The following is a 16,129-nucleotide window of genomic DNA, read 5'->3' as shown; positions in this document are numbered from 1 at the left end:
GCTCCCTGGCCACCTCGTCTACTTATTTGGCAAATATGTTTGCACGAGACTCAAACAAAAATAAGACACTCGAGGAACAACACCCAAGGTTCTCTGGAGAGCGCTTTCTGATGCTTATACCTCTACAGAAATGCATGTGCTCACCTACACATACATGAGCTTCTCTCATCACACACAATTTGGAAAGAGCATTCTCTCAGATACAACTAAAAGTCTGAAAGAAAACCTCACGATAGCATTATTCTCATTTCTCCACAAGTTAAAAACCTGGTCTTTAAGCATAATCCAACTCTAAAACTTGTATCATTACATATCTATTCCTCTTGTTACATCAGGCTTGACATCAAATGTCTTTAGCTGCTAAGGCATTTTGCCAGCTCACAAATTTTTCTTTCCTTTCTCATTTCTAGAAAGGATCTCAGTATGTTGTTAACCAGGCTGGCCTTAAACTTAGAGATCCACCTGCCTCTGGCTCACAAGTACTGGGATTAATGAGGGTATGTGCCACCACGCCCCACCTAAGTTTGTTAAAAATGAAATGCTTTTTTAAATCTAGAATTCCAGTTTCCGGGGACTTGATGCCTTCCTCTGACTTCCTTTGGCAACAGGTGCACAAGGTACACAGACATACATGTGAGCCAAACACACATACAGACACATAAAAATCTTCTAAACTATATCCTAGTTAGATGGAGATTTTAAAGTAGTTGAACACTGAAGCCTAGAGCTACCATGTCTGAAAAAGCAGGGAAGAAAACAGAACTCCTAGCATTAGGAAACAGAATGGATTGAGATATGACTTGAGTTGTGTAGTCTGAACTTAGTGACCAAAAAGCAAAAGCTTCATTCCCATGACTAAAGATAAAGTCTCTGAACAGAAAAGTCTCTGAACAGAAAATACAAAACAAACCAAATAATGCAATGTGAAGGACTCAGTGTTTAATTTTGCAAAGGTTGAACAGAATTTATTTTCCTTCCTTTGTTAAAAAAAAAAAAAAAAACAGAAACAAAAACAGGGTCTTACTATTGCACAGGACAACCCTGAATTCGAGGAGATTCACCTGCCTCTACCTCTGGAGTGCTAGCATCTATGGTGTGCTACCACACCTGCCCGGTAATTTCAGTTCAATGTCTCTCCCCAACAGTACAAAGCAGTGTAAGTTTAGTTCGAATGTAAGACTGCACACTGAGTGGATAAGCACTCCCTTAGTAAAAATTAAAAAACGTTCCATGCACATGGGCACACATATGCACACAGCCCTGCACTGAGAGCGCCAATCTAACGCCTACCCAGTTCTTACTGTGAAGCAATACCAGTGAAGTGGCAGGAATACTTTTATTCACTCTGGTTTCTCTGTGTAGCCCTGGTTGTCCTGCCTCTGCCTCCCAAGTACTAGGATTAAAAATGTGGGTCACCATGCCCTGCAGCACTAATTCATTTTAAGAGGCTGCCAGAGACAGCTCAGAAGTTAAGAGCATTTTTGGTTGTGCAGAGACTCAAGGTTCAGTTCCCAGCATCCACACAGTAGCTTCTAATCGTCTCTAGTGTCAGTTCCAGGGATCTGAGCCGCTCTGAACTCTGAGGGCACCAGGCATGCATGTGGTAGACAGCCATACATGCAGGCAAAACATTCACACACATAATAGCTGGGCATGGTGGCACACAACTTTAATCCCAGCACTAAGGGAGGCAGAGGTAGGTGGATCAATATGAGTTCAAGGCCAGCCTGGTCTACAATGTGAGTCCAGGATACACAGAGAAACCCTGTCTTGGGGAAAAAAAAAAAAAAAAAAAAAGAGTGCCCAGCAGTAGAGAGTACCCATTACTCCTACAACATTTCAACTTCAATACAGGAAGCTGAACAGGAGATGCAAAATGGAAAGGAATACAGAAACATATTTATAATATGTATGTTCAAACTAAACATCTGTTAGAAATTTTAAAGTTAAAAAAAAAAATAACTGAGAAAAAAAAAACTAAACATCTGTTAGAAATTTTAAAGTTAAAAAAAAAAGCCTAACTGAGTTAGGCTTATGGGCTAAAGCAACTTGTCCAAATACCTTCAGCAAATCACTGGTGGGCTAGGATTCTACAGGTCTTTTATACTCCAGTCTAGTCTTTGACTGCAAACAATGTTCTCAGCTGTAGCTGCATACAGTATTCATGTGGAACTGTAATAGATTCTTATGTCCAGGAAATACACCAGACTAATGGATCTCTTGCTAGGGAGACTACAACTTCAGCACTTTTTTTTTTTTTAAAGATGTATTTATTTACTATGTAGACAACGTTCTGCCTGCATGTACACCTGCACGTCAGAAGAGAACACCAGATCTCATTAGATGGTTGTGAGCCACCATGTGGTTGCTGGGAATTGTACTCAGGACTATGGAGGAACAGCCAGTGCTCTTAACCTCTGAGCCATCGCTCCAGCCTCACTTCAGCACTTTTTAAAACATTTCTAACATAAAGGCAAGAGTCATTGTTCCAGACCATGGTGCCTCCAAGATAATCAGGCACAAAGCAGGGTTCTAGGAGTAAGTTTATTGGAGCTTCCTGAGAACTGCCAAAAATTCTAGACCAGCTTCCTATTTGTTCCCATAGCCATTGTGATAATCACCACTGTATCAATGACACAGTATTATGAAATTACAGACACTTTGTTGTTCCCAATAGCTTGCCACAAAAGATTCCTTTTAGATTTCTTGGACTGTCACAAATGACGTATCCAAGTCCAGCTACAATCTGAGAACAAGGGTTTCTCTCTGAACACATGTGGCCCCATGTGGGCCACTGTGTCATGCAGACAGCTTTCTTCTCTTCCTCTCCTTCTCTATCCTAAACAGTTTGATCTCAAACCTGTTACGTATCCCAGTCTGGCCTTGAACTCACAACCTGCCTGTCTTGTCTTTTCAGGCACTGGGATTAGAAGTTTGAGCTCTGTCCTGTTTTTTGTTTTAAATAATTTATTATTTTTATTTTATGTGTATTGGTGTTTTGCCTGCATGTATATCTGTATGAGGATGTCAGATCTTGGAGTTATTGACAGTTGTAAGCTGCTACGTGGGTGATGGAATTGAACCCAGGTCCTCTGGAAGACAGTGCTCTTAACCACTGAGCCATCTGTCCAGCCCTATCCTGTTTTTCAAAGAAAGACAGCAATGTCTATTCCACTGCGAAGCCAGCCCTTACCTGCTCTCCAGTCTTCTTGCAGGTCTGTTCTTCTCATGGCAGTAAGGTACCTAATACCTATGTCATTAGGATGTTAACACATAAAAATAACTACAAGTGCTTTTAAATGTTTATTGGTATTAAGTAGGTGGGATGGTGCAAAAGTGCAAAGAAACTTATGCATTTGGGCCCTTCTTTCCCTACTGATCACATTAGTGTAGAACAAGATTAAGTAACATTAAGAGGAATAGAAGAAACAAACATAAATATACCCACAGTAGCCAAATCCTCTAACTCAGTGAAGGATGAGCTGACATTTTCAGCCTCAATTCACATTTATCTGAGAGCCTAAACCAATTACATGCTCTCTACCTGTTCTCGGCCTGTGAAAAAGGGCAGTGGACAACATTTATATTACAAGACAGCAACCTTTTATTAAAACTGTTTTTGTCTAAAACTACAGAGTTTGCTCTCTTGTTCATAAATTAGGTAAGTCTAACATCACTAAATCAATATTATATACAAACAAGAACCTTCTCTTCGCTTTATCAGTAGGTTCACAGACCCTAAACTTTAAACACCACTTCAGTCTAAATGTTTTAAGTCTTGCCATCAAAGCCAGGCAACCCTTATAAGGGTCGGGAACAGCTTTTGACAGTAACATTTATCATTCACCAGAATGTAAGCCACGAATGAACAGGATGGACACATTCCAAACAATTCCTATTTGCTTTCCAAAATCATGCTGTGCCTAGCTCATTTCTACGCAGACAAACCTCTTTTAAACCAGGAGTGGGATGGCTTAGTGTGTGAGGATGGACTCTGTAAACGACGCCAGCAGACAAAAAGTCAATTGAACTTGAACCCAGACCTCCACACGCCCTGACGACGGGCCCACTCTGGCAGGTTGTTCTCACTTCATCTGAAGTCACAGGTGCAGGGTTCTTACTCCCCAAAACAGAGAAGAGACTCCTCAGAAACTCAAATCAAAATAATAAAAATTGCTGGCATATTGTACAGTTTCTTGGACTCCAACAGGCTGGCCCCAGAAGGAAATTTATCTTAGCTACTCATAGAAAGGTAAAGTTTGTGTATATACAAAAAGACAGTATTATGAGACTGTAGTGTCACTGTCAAAAAGAATATCCACAATGAAACTGTCAATAAACACTTGAGATAAAGGGCAATCAAAATACAAGGGAAAGGAAAATACACATAAGTTAATTCCTTATTGGGAAATCAATAGAATGTATGCATAAATTGATAAATACTGTCTCCATGGTCACTAATTCCAAGGACTAGTTAGTAGTTAGTTTCTAGCTAAATAATCACAGGACACTCTGGTACAGGCTCTCTTCTGTGGTCAGTTTGTTCTGGCAACTCCATCAAGCACTTGCCCTCGAAAACAACTCAGCAGGAGAAGGCTCTGAGGCAGCCACACTTCATTTAGAAGCAACCCAGATAACAACTACCAAGACTGTAATAATCACTGACAGGACAAGCACGAGGATACACATCTTCTTGCGAGATTTTTTCTGAGGAAAGAAATATTTAAAGACACTCATGAAACAAGTAAAAATTTACACCTGAGGTTCAGAGTGCGTCATAATCTGCCTCCTTGAAATTCTAACAACATTCTTCTATTTCTCTGCTGAGATTCAGCCCGGGTCCCTGCACATGCTAGGTAATCTGCTGCTGAGTTACCTCCCGGCCTATATTTAACTTTTTGTTTGGTCAGTTTGTTGTTTTTTGTTGTTTGTTTGTTTTTTTTTTTCAAGACAGGATTTCTCTGTATAGCTCTGGCCATCCTGGAGTTGCTTTATATACCAGGCTGGCCTCAAACTCAGAGATCTGCCTGCCTCTGCCTCCCCAAGTGCTGGGATTACAGGCATGTACCATCACGCCTGGCTTTATAATTAACTCTTACCATGCACAAAGATGCAAACATCTCAAAATTCTCAAGCCACCAGTTCAAAGTACTAGTGCAAGGTTTTTATTTGTTTGTTTTTTGGGACAGGGTTTCTCTATGTAGCCTGGGCTGTCCCAAACTGGCTTTGTAAACCAGGCTGGCCTCGAACTCAGAGTTCAACCTGCCTCTGCCTTCCCAAGTGCTGGGACATTTTAATTGTCCCCAAATACAATTTTGCAAAGGAGCTATGCCTTTGTCTTGGGTGTTTATGACTTGTCTCACACTAGCCAGCTTCTTCCTGGATCTCCATCTACCCCCTTGCCCTCCATGGCTAGAATTACAAGCAGCTGCCATATCTACCTGTGGGATCTGAGGATTTGGAAGCCAGGCCTCCTGTTTACTTTAACCACTGAGCCTTCTCCCTAAGCCCTTGTGTGTATGTTTTAATAATCACTTCACTTCTATCACAAATTGCACATTCACTGTAAAACTGTAGAAAAAAACCAATCACCCATTGATAAGACTGCTAACATCTGATTCTGTTTATTTCTGTTCACTTGGGTTTGTTTGTTTGTTTGTTTGAGATCAGGTCTCACTATGTAGGCTTGGCTAGCCTGGAACTTTCTCTATAGACCAGGTTAGCTTAATCTACAGAGATCTACCACCTTGGCCTCCTGAATGCTGGGTTAGAGGCCTGTGCTAGCATGCAAGATTCCTTCTGCTCTCTCATCTATGGATATTCCTGTTTGGCATAACTGGATTATACTGTATTTTGATGTTTTTCTCATTTAACATTTAGCGCAAACTCTTCTTTTTCTGCTATAATCTCATTAACATCTTTTAGTTCCCACATAATACAACATTGAGTAGATGGAATTTTTACTGCTGTAAACTAAGGAAATACTGTTATGAAGCATGACTTCCTCAAGTGTACTCCCAGTTAAAATACAGCTACCCCAGGAAGAGAAAATGACTAAAATGCTAGCTACTTCTAAAGAGCTGCGCAATACCAACTGAGGGAAAACGAGGACCTCATTTTCATTATCTAAAACCTGAGTTGTAGGATCAGAGAAACAGCAGGGTGGTATGGTGGCATACCTTTAATCCCAACACTTGGGAGGCAGAGGCAGGAGGACCTCTCTGAGTTCAAAGCCAACCTGCTCTACAAAGTGAGTTCCCAGCTAGTCGGGACTACACAGTGAGTCCCTGTCTCAAAAAACCAAAATAAAACAAAGACTCATAAAAGTCATAAAGGCAGAAGAATCCCCATCATGGCACAGCTTCATAACAGTTAAGCACCGTGTACATACAGCTGTCATAGTTGACTCTAGGGGCCCATGCTCTGGGTCAACAGTCCATATAAGGTGTCTCGGAAACTCCAACCTCCCTGAAGCTCTTACTCTCCCAACAGCCCTGCCATTTAGGATATAAGATTAGCAACATGCCAGATTTAGGCGTCAAGCTAGCTCATGAAATTAGTTTTGCATCCACACAACTTCTGTGTAAGTTATTCAAGATCTGATGGTGTTAGAGATCTGGCTGCAAAGATAAATACTAAAAATGGGACTGGAGCTGCAAATGATGCCTGCCCCCAGCTTAACCCAGGCAAAGGCTGCAGCAGTCTGCAATGTGTCAGCACCGCCTGGGGGCTCACTGCATCTCCAGCAGAGAGTGACTTTCTGTGTTTGGCTTTTTTCTTTGTATTTACCTGATAGTAAGCAGCTCTTTGTAGCTGATCAGTGGCTCTCTCCACATGCACCTCTGAGCTTTCCACATTGGCTTCTATGCTATCTGTGAAAAATACAATGCACATTTCAGCACATTCAGGCATTCAATATTTAAGGGAAAAAAAACTAATTTCTTTCTTTCCTTTTTTAATATAAATGGGTGTTTTGTCTAAATGTATGTCTATGAACCATGTGCATTCCTAGAGTCCAGAAGAGGGTGTTAGGTCCCTTAGAACTGGAGTTACAGATGGCTGTGAGCTGGTATGTAGGTGCTGGGAATTGAACCATAGTCTTCTGGAAGAGTAGCCACTGTTCTTTTTTTTTTTTTTTTTTAAGATTTATTTATTTATTTATCTATCATCTATCTATCTACTTATTTATTTATTTATTTATTTATACACAGTTCTGCCTGCATGTGTGCCTACAAGTCAGAAGAGGGCACCATCATTATAGATGGTTGTGAGCCACCATGTGGTTGCTGGGAATTGAACCTGGGTCCTCTGGAACAGGAGCCAGTGCTCTTAGCCTCTGAGCCATCTCTCCAGCAGCCACTATTCTTAGCTGCTGTGCCATCTCCACACATCCCCTGAACAGATTTGACGTCACAGGCCTTAGTTTCACTATGACCATCTAAACTAGCCAGTCATGAAATCAAAATTTACCTCTTTCCGTTTAGTTTTTTGAGGTAAAGGTCTCATGTAGTCTAAGATGGCCTTAACATCTTCAGTAATATGCTATGTAGCTGATGCTACATAGGTCTTGAACTCCTGATCCTCATAACTCCAACTGAGTGCCAAGGTTACCAGCATCACTATCATTCCTAACTACAAGTTTCTAACTTGACAAGAGAACAGCACCATTGTTCAGAAATAAATACTGAAATATTTAATAGCAAAGGGTTACTACTTTGCAGTTCACCTATACGGGGTTCAAGGAAAAAAACTGCGTATGAGGGCATGTATATCATGTATTTATGTATCTACACACACAGATGAGAATACATCACAAAACAAATGGGGCAAAATGTTATTAACCAGAAAAATTCTGGGGAGGGATTTAAAGACTCTCTCTGTTGTTTTTATTTTACAGCTTTTTATGAGATCATGAAGCCCTCAATCCTGCAAGATCTGGAGCTGAAAGCTGGGGCACTGACAACTCGCATGCTGTTACCAGAGAACAGGCCTGACCACAGAGTACCCCTCAGGACTCAACAGTATATGAATTCAGCTGGGTGTGATGGTGCTCGCCTTTAATCCCAGCACTCAGGGAGGCAGAGGCAGGCGAATTGCTGTGAGTTCAAAGCCAGCCTGGTCTACAAAGCGAATCCAGGACAGAAAAGGCTACACAGAAAAACCCTGTCTAGAAAAACAAAACAAAACAAAACAAAACAAAAAAAAAAAAAAGAAAAGAAAGAAAACAAATAAATTCAGCGCCAGGCAGTTGTGGTGTGTGCTTTTAATCCCAGCACTAGGAAGGGAAGAGGCAGGTGGATCTCTATAAGTTATAGGCCACCCTGCTCCACACAGAAAGTTCCAAGTTAGCAGGGCTACAGGGATTAAAAAAAAAACAAACAAACCCAGTAATTTAAAAAAGATATTCCTAAATTTTAAGTCTCTAGGTGACCCATCTGTTGTAGATGGTAAACATGTTTCTGTTTCAATCCGAGGTGTAGAATATGGGGCTGATTCAGATTGTTCACAGCAGCAGACTATTTCCCTCATGAGAGCTCTGAGAGGGGCTGTAGATAGTTTAATTCTGAGGACTCTGGTGCGGGAATAAAGGCCAGGGCCCAGACAGTGTTGGGGGCTCCAGGGAAGAGGCTGCTGCTGCTTCTCCCTGCTGCTCATGGTTGCTTCTGATGCAGCTTAACAAGAAGAAGTTGGAGATCTCCTGAAATGAAGACTCGACTTGCCCCAAGGAACCCAACAACCCTAACCAGCAGGAACTCACTAAAGAGAACTCTGGCCCCTCTCCTTACTAACTTTCCTGTTCTCCTACCCAGTGTTGGGGTATTGGAAGGGATTGGGGTGAAGAAGAGAGGAAGAGAATTAAGAGACGTGAATAAAATAGAGTTAAAAAGTAGCACCTACACCCATCTTATTCAGTTCTCTGTACTCACCCCAAGGTTAGAGGTATTAATAGTACATACCAATCAGATCACCTTGGTCATGGATCATCATAGCTAAATCTTTAAATATCTGATTGACATCCAATATGTCAGCCTAAGGGAGATAAAACAAAAGAAAACAATTAACTCACATTAAGCAACATGTTAGAAGATTTCTTTCCTGCCCTTCCCTAAAGATTAACTTTCTCTATGAACAGAAAACTATCTATTGCTACTTACCTAATATTATAGAACAGAAGACATGAAATGCCCCCATCAACTGCACATGTTACCTGGAAACCAGTAAGATCTTTAAATCTAAACTTTATTCAGCAGAACCTGGGGTGCCATGATGGACACATGCTCCCCGTGATGGTTCTAGGTGGAGCACACCAATGTTAGTGACTACAGAACTTTGGACCACGAATTCAAATGGCTTCTATAGGACTGTGCCGCCTGGGGAACACATGCAACACCAACAACCAAGGAGCTGGCTCTCTCCAGGACTGACTCTAGGTCTCGGTGAGGAACTGCTGGACTCTACTGGCACTTGGATGATGCCCTATAAACAACTCTCAACCACAAGGAGTTTAGATGGTGGAGAACAGTGGGCACGGTGAAGGGACAGCCTCATGTGCCGGTCTGCTGTTCTGACTGAAAAAGTTTAGTAACAAGTCAACTTGGTGGGCCAAACTGCACAGTGTTCCTGGCAGTGATGAAGACTTCTTTCATTTGTTTGTTTTGTTTTAGATTTGTTTATTTGTTTATTATATAGTGTTCTGTCTGCATATACATCTGCATAGCCAGAGGAGGGCACCAGATCTCATTACAGATGGTTGTGAGCCACCATGTGGTTGCTGGGAATTGAACTCAGGACCCTTAGGAAGAATAGCTAATGCTCTTAACTTGTGAGTCATCTCTCCAGCCCTGGTTTTGCTTTTTTTTTTTTTTGAGACAAGGTTTCTCTATGAAGCCTTGACTGTCCTGGACTTGCTTTGGCCTCAGACCAGGCTGGCCTCAAACTCCCAGAGATCCGCCTGCCTCTGCCTCTCTGAGTGCTGGGATTACAGGCGTGTGCCACCTCCCCTGACAGGAAGTAAGATTCTTTATGTTCAGGTTTTTACGTACTCAATAGGTAATAAGGCCTGGCTGACACATGTCAGGCAGAAGAGCAATGGACTGGCTATTAAAGGTATGGTCATATGGTGTGGTGGACCAGTTAGGATGAGGAGGTGTGGCCTTGTTAGAGGAGGTGTGTCGCTGGGTGTGGGCTTTAAAGTTCCAAAAGTCAATGACAGGCCCAGTCTCACTCTATCTCTGCCTCCAATTTATGAATCAGATGTAAGCTCCTAGCAACTGGCACAATGCCATGCCTGCCTAAACCGTAAGCAAGCCCCCTATTAAATGCTTTCTTTTAGAGGCTAGAGAGACATGGCTCAGAAGTTAAGAGGAACTGTTGCTCTTATGGAGGTCCCAGGTTCAGTTCCCAGCACCTACATGGCAGCCCATAACCACCCAGAACTCTAGATCCAGGGAACCTGACTCCTTCTGATCCCTAGGGGCACTCATAAACGAAAAAATAAAAAATAAACTAAAATTTAAAAATGTCCAAGTTTAAGCCACACCTCCCAATTCCTACTCAGTAGTCCACCGACTGGGGCGATACTCACTCTACCAACTATGGTCACACCTTTAACAGCATTTTTAATGGTCCTTCAAAAATACATTGCCGTGGTCACAATGGGCTTCTAGGAGCCAAAGGCAGTCTATACAACTCTCCTTCAACCCCACATCAAAAATGGTTCCAACTCTGACCCACTGAGGAACTGGACTTTAAAATTTACAAAAATAGAGCCAGTGCTTTGGCCCACCCTTTTTTTTTTTCCCTTTTCTACTGTGCATGGGTGTTTTGGTCTGTATGCAAGTCTGTGTGAAGCTGTTGGGTACCCTGGAACTTGAGTTATAAACTATGAGCTGCCATGTGGGTCCTGGGAATTGAACCCAGATCCTCTGGAAGAATAGCAAGTGCTCTTAACCACTGAGCCATCTCTCCAGGCTTTCTGATTGCTATTCAGACTATGAAAGGAGCTTTCTACAGAACCCTGCTTAACCTGGAAACTGCCATTGAGATGGGGAAAGTTCTAGAAAGTAACACAGTATCATCTGCCTTGCTGTTTTCCATGCATGTTCTTTTCCCAGACATCATATGCTACGTGGAGTTTGAGAAAAAATCTGGGTGCTCTTAAGTGCCAAGGCCAGCAGCACAGAGCAGTAGTTCAATTTTACGTAACTTAAATTGATCAGCACATAGCAGTAGTTCAGTTTTGCCATAACTAAATTAATAGATGATATAAAATACACAAAGACTCAATCCAGCCCTTTTCATGTTAATCTGGCAAAATAAATCTCCAGAAATCTGTGGACCCCTGAGCCAACCAAGAGCAATAGCCTGCCTCTTACCTCCAGCTGCCGGATCGCCGTTTCCCTCTCTTTAATAAGTTCCAGGTCTTGCTCAGTGATGGGCGCCTCATCCTCCTGTCTCTGCATCTGGTTCCATTCCTCATGGCTACAGGGAGACAAGCACTCCAATTTATTTCTTTTCTCTAAGGTACAGGGAGCCACAGCTACATGCCTACTGACCACCAAACCTAGGCAGATGTCTCTCAGAACCCAACTTGGCTGCTATCAAAACCCCTGAAGGCCATATATCCTAAACAAAGGAAAAGACGTGATACCAAGAAAATACAATTTCAGCCAAAGGCAAACTGCGATGATACAAATTATAGAGGATAGGCCTCTTTGCCTTTTCCACTTAGGGGTATATTTGCAGTCTTACTAGGGCTTGCTAGAGAAGAGAAGTATCCAGAGGTTTAAACTCAATGAATTGCACTGACCCAGCTCTCCAGGGCACTCTCAAAGTACAAGTAATGTTGGTATCAGGAGCACTAAATGAATGGAGAAAAGCAGACCAAGCTGTCAGAACCATGCCTGGTTCCTAGGAATTTCCATGAGACTGTGTTTTGGGATTGATTCTTCCACTTAACAGAAAACCAAACTGAAAGCTAATGCTTGTAACATGATTTGTTTTGGGTACTTACAAGAAAAGTGTGGGGGCTGGAGAGATAGCTCAGAGCACTGGCTGTTCTTTCAAAGGTCCTGAGTTCAATTCCCAGCAACCACATGGTGGCTTACAACCATCTATAAAAAGATCTGGTGTTCTCTTCTGGCCTGCTGGCTCACATGCAGGCAGAATACTGTATAAATAATTAATAAGTAAATCTTTTTTAAAAGCTGTGCTATTTATTAAGCAGCTGGGCATGGAGCCTGCTAGTCAGAAGACAGGACTGGGTCCTCTGGAACTGGACTACAAACAGTTGTAACCACCATTTGAGTACTAGGCACTGAAACCCATTCCTCTGCAGAAGCAGCCTGTGTTCTTAACCACTGAGTCATCTCTCCAACTCTAATTACTTAGTCATTTACTTACTTATTTGACAATGAAGCTATGTAGCTTAGGCTATCCACCAACTTTCTTGATCCTCTTGCCTCATTCCCCTTATTTATTTATTTTTCTCTTTTTTGTTTTTGTTTTTGTTTTCGAAGCAGGATCTCACAACATAGCTCTGGCTGTTCTAGAATTCACTGTTGTAGACCAGGCTGACCTGACTCACAGAAATCCACCTAATTCTGCCTACCAAGTGCTAGGATTAAAGGTGTGTGCCATTATGCCCAGCCCTTTTTTAAAAAAAGATTTTATTTATTTATTTTATGTATGAGTACTCTATCTGCATGTAGGCCTGCATGCCAAAGAAAAAAGGACATCAGATTCCACTATAGATGGTTGTGAGCCACCAGGTAGTTGCTGGGAATTGAACTTAGGACCTCTGGAAGAGAGAAGAGCGGTCAATGCTCTTATCTGCTGAGCCACCTTTCCAGCTCCTGTTTTGTTGTGGTTGTTGTCTGTTTATTTGTTTTGAAGTAAAAAAACAGACGAAAAGAGACTAGAGAGATGGTTCAATGTTAATGGTCAAGGGCACTGAGTGCTTTTACAGAGGATCGAGGTGTGATTCCCAGCGCCAACACAAAAGCTCACAACCATCTGAAACTCCAGTTTCAAGGGCTCCAAAGCTCTCTTCTGGCCTCTGTGGGCACCAGACATTCACATGGTGTACAGAATTAAATGTAAACAAAACCCCCACAAACATGAAGAAGAGTAAAAATAATAGGCACAAAGGTATGGATTTGTAGTAACTATCCAGCAGGCTGGATGAGTGATTCTTTACCTGTCAAATGAGACGAGCTGCTCTTCTCTTTGCCTGTCTTCTGCCTAGAAAGCAGATGGCATTATCACTGCTGTGATCCAAAACCATGCCAGAAACACACAGAATAAGAGCTGCCTTAGCTACAGTACCACAGAGTGGTATCCCCCAACTCTGACCACATCTGTAAGATGACACAGGGTTCTGGCAATTTGCCTTGAGTAAGAAACAAGTATGGAATGGGTGAGAATGGATCTGCCTTTCCAGTTTAGACCCAAGAACATAAAGTATTCTGCACAGGACGATGCTGATGACTGTTATCTGGTGGACAGTGAACAAGGCCAGTGGTTGGAAATGGAAAATAATGGGTAAACTCTCTGGGATTGTAAAGGCCTTCTCATGGGAATGAACTCACAGAAAGACGAGATCCAGCCCTTGCTCTGGCGATACTTTCTTTTTCCTTTTCAGATACCCTTCTCTGCACAACCTGGAAATTGTTTAAGGCTGACGAGAAGTCATTCATGAGGCGTTCCTTCTGAAGTTTCTGTTGGCGCTGAAGAAATTAAACAAGAACTTGAAATTTCAAATCAACTCAGAATCATTTGGCTTTAATACCCATTAAAACCACAACTGTATACTTAAGAAATTTCTAAAGTACAAATATTACTACAAAATAGACTCTTCCTTAAATTAGTAAGTTTGTTCCTTCCTAAATCAGATCTCTGGTTAACCCTATGGACCAGGTAAAAGCACACTAATGAACCTGAGAATTAGGTGTCATTTATCACATAACTCAAAAGAAATTGCAATTTGGAATATTTGTTGCTTGGAGAACCTAAATGTATGGTAAAGGCCTTTGAGCTCAGACTGTCTAAATAGGTTACTTTTTTTTTTTTTTTCCTGGAAACACTGAAACTCTATTTCTCTATATTGAGTGTAGTAAGAATTTTGGATTCTTTAAAAACACAGTTTTGTTATGTGAATATGTTTTTGTTTTAATCCCAGGTGTGGGATATTGGGCTGCTTCAGACTGTCCACGGCCATTAGCTATGATTGTCTTGTGCTCTAGGAGGAGTGTGCTTTTTGCCTGCTGTTGAGTGTTTAATCCTGGGGACCCTGGAGAGAGTATAAATGGGAGAAACCAGAGGGGGCTGGTGTGCTCTGAAGAGGTGGCTGCTGTGCTTGCTATTGGTGAATTGCTGGTTTGCTGGGTATTCTGACAGTGAAGACTGGACGTGCCCCTAGGAACCTGACACCTTTAATCAGCAGGAAGTAGTCTAAAGAAGTTACAACCATTTTTCCCTCTAACTTTTTTCTCTTCTACCTAGTATTGGAGAATTGAAAGAAATTAGGGTGAAATAAGGATTGGAAGAGTGGTAGATATAAGAATGAAGTAGCTGAAGCCAGATGTGATGGTGTACAGGGAGGCAGAGGTGGGTGGATCTCTATGAGTTTGAGGCCAACCTGGTCTTCAGAGAGTACAAGACAGCCAAGGCTACACAGAGAAACCCTGTCTGGGGGGGAAAAAAAAGAGTAAAGTAGCCAAAAAGCCCACTTATAATTGAGTTATTAGCTTTCCTGAAATCTATAATTTATTTTATTATACAGTTTTTCTTTTTTCATTTTAAATTCTCAAGAACTTAAAAACTACTTTATTTATTTACCACTAGGTTTCATCTTTCCCAAAACCTACAAACTGAGAGACCCCACCCTGGGATAAACACAGACAGGGAAAGGCACCCCAGTCTCAGCAACTCACCATCCATTTTTTCAGCAACTCACCATCCATTTGTTCATGGACTGTACAGAACACCATGACAGTGACAGAGTTACCGCCATACCTAATTTATTAAGTACTGTATGTGGTTTGGTTTGGTTTTTTGAGACAGGGTTTCTGTGTAGCCTTGGCTATCCTGGACTCATTTTGTAGACCAGGCTGGCCTCAAATTCAAAGACCCCCCTGCCTCTGCCTCCCAAGTGCTGGGAGGGCCACCACCACACCTAGCCTGTACTTATAAAATAGCTTATTCTCCCACATCCTAGAAAGCTAGAAAGTACCAAAACTTGTAAGAAAGGAAGGAAGGAAGGTAGTTTGGTTGGATCCAAAGGTGTATTCATAAGAGAATCAAAACTGGAAAGCAGGGAAGGGCTAACCAGCCAGTTCCCAGCATCAGACTAGTGAACTCAGGGGTCACCCCTGAGGAACAGAGCAATGGCCACTGAGTGGGGACACAGCCTGACAAGCACAACCTACTAACAGAAAAATTAGCCTGTGACGGCATACCAGCTGGAATGAGAAGTTAAAAAAAAATTACCACAACAATCTAGATTTAATGGGTAGGAGGACATAATGGCAGTAATTGGGTCACAAAAGGGAGTTCCCTTGGGGAGGCACAGGCAGGTGGCCCTCTGTGAGTGCAAGGATAGCCTGGTAAAGTCAGTTCTAGGCTAGCCAGACCCACAGTAAGACTCTGTCTCAACAAAGAAACAGACAACAGCCCCCAAAGAAACTTTTGTAAGCTGCAACCCCAGTGCTCAGGAGAATCCCTCCCAACCTTGCCCTCTAAAATTACTGGAGCCAGGCATGGTAGTATACACCTTTATCCCAGTACTCAGGAAAGAGGCAAGAGGGTTTCTGTGAATTTGAGGCCAGCCTGGTCTACATAGTGATTTCTAGGACAGCCAGGGCTACACAGAGAGACCAACCAACCAACCAACTAATAAATAAATAAATAGTACTCACTGGGTCAAACACATACATGCCAAGAAACCACTGAGTTACCTTCAGCCCCAAAATGCTATTTTTAAAATATATCATAAATAACTTCTGCTTTACTATACTCTTTACAATTTTTAAATTATTTTTTTCTTAAAAATTTATTTTTATTTATACAGTGTTCTGCCTGCATGTGTGCCTGCAGGCCAGAAGAGGGCACCAGATCTCACCCTAGATGG

At 42.0% G+C, this 16,129-nt stretch overlaps 1 protein-coding gene across 1 annotated transcript in view; it reads right to left on the bottom strand.

Moving 5' to 3' along the window:
* Positions 1-3,290: 3,290 nt before the first annotated feature.
* The window catches only part of Stx12 (syntaxin 12), a 34,124-nt gene continuing 21,285 nt past the window's right edge, over positions 3,291-16,129 (bottom strand). The window contains exons 4-9 of the mRNA XM_021643994.2: positions 13,590-13,727; positions 13,199-13,242; positions 11,376-11,481; positions 8,958-9,030; positions 6,790-6,872; positions 3,291-4,707 (exon numbers count right to left, since the gene is read on the bottom strand). Of these exons, the coding sequence (XP_021499669.1) occupies positions 4,615-4,707; positions 6,790-6,872; positions 8,958-9,030; positions 11,376-11,481; positions 13,199-13,242; positions 13,590-13,727 (537 nt within the window). The 3' untranslated portion in view covers positions 3,291-4,614. The remainder of the gene's footprint in view (positions 4,708-6,789; positions 6,873-8,957; positions 9,031-11,375; positions 11,482-13,198; positions 13,243-13,589; positions 13,728-16,129) is intronic.

The sequence above is a fragment of the Meriones unguiculatus genome, chromosome 3, assembly GCF_030254825.1.
Source record: "Meriones unguiculatus strain TT.TT164.6M chromosome 3, Bangor_MerUng_6.1, whole genome shotgun sequence".
NCBI lineage: Eukaryota > Metazoa > Chordata > Mammalia > Rodentia > Muridae > Meriones > Meriones unguiculatus.
This window is presented reverse-complemented; position numbering and strand designations above follow the sequence as displayed.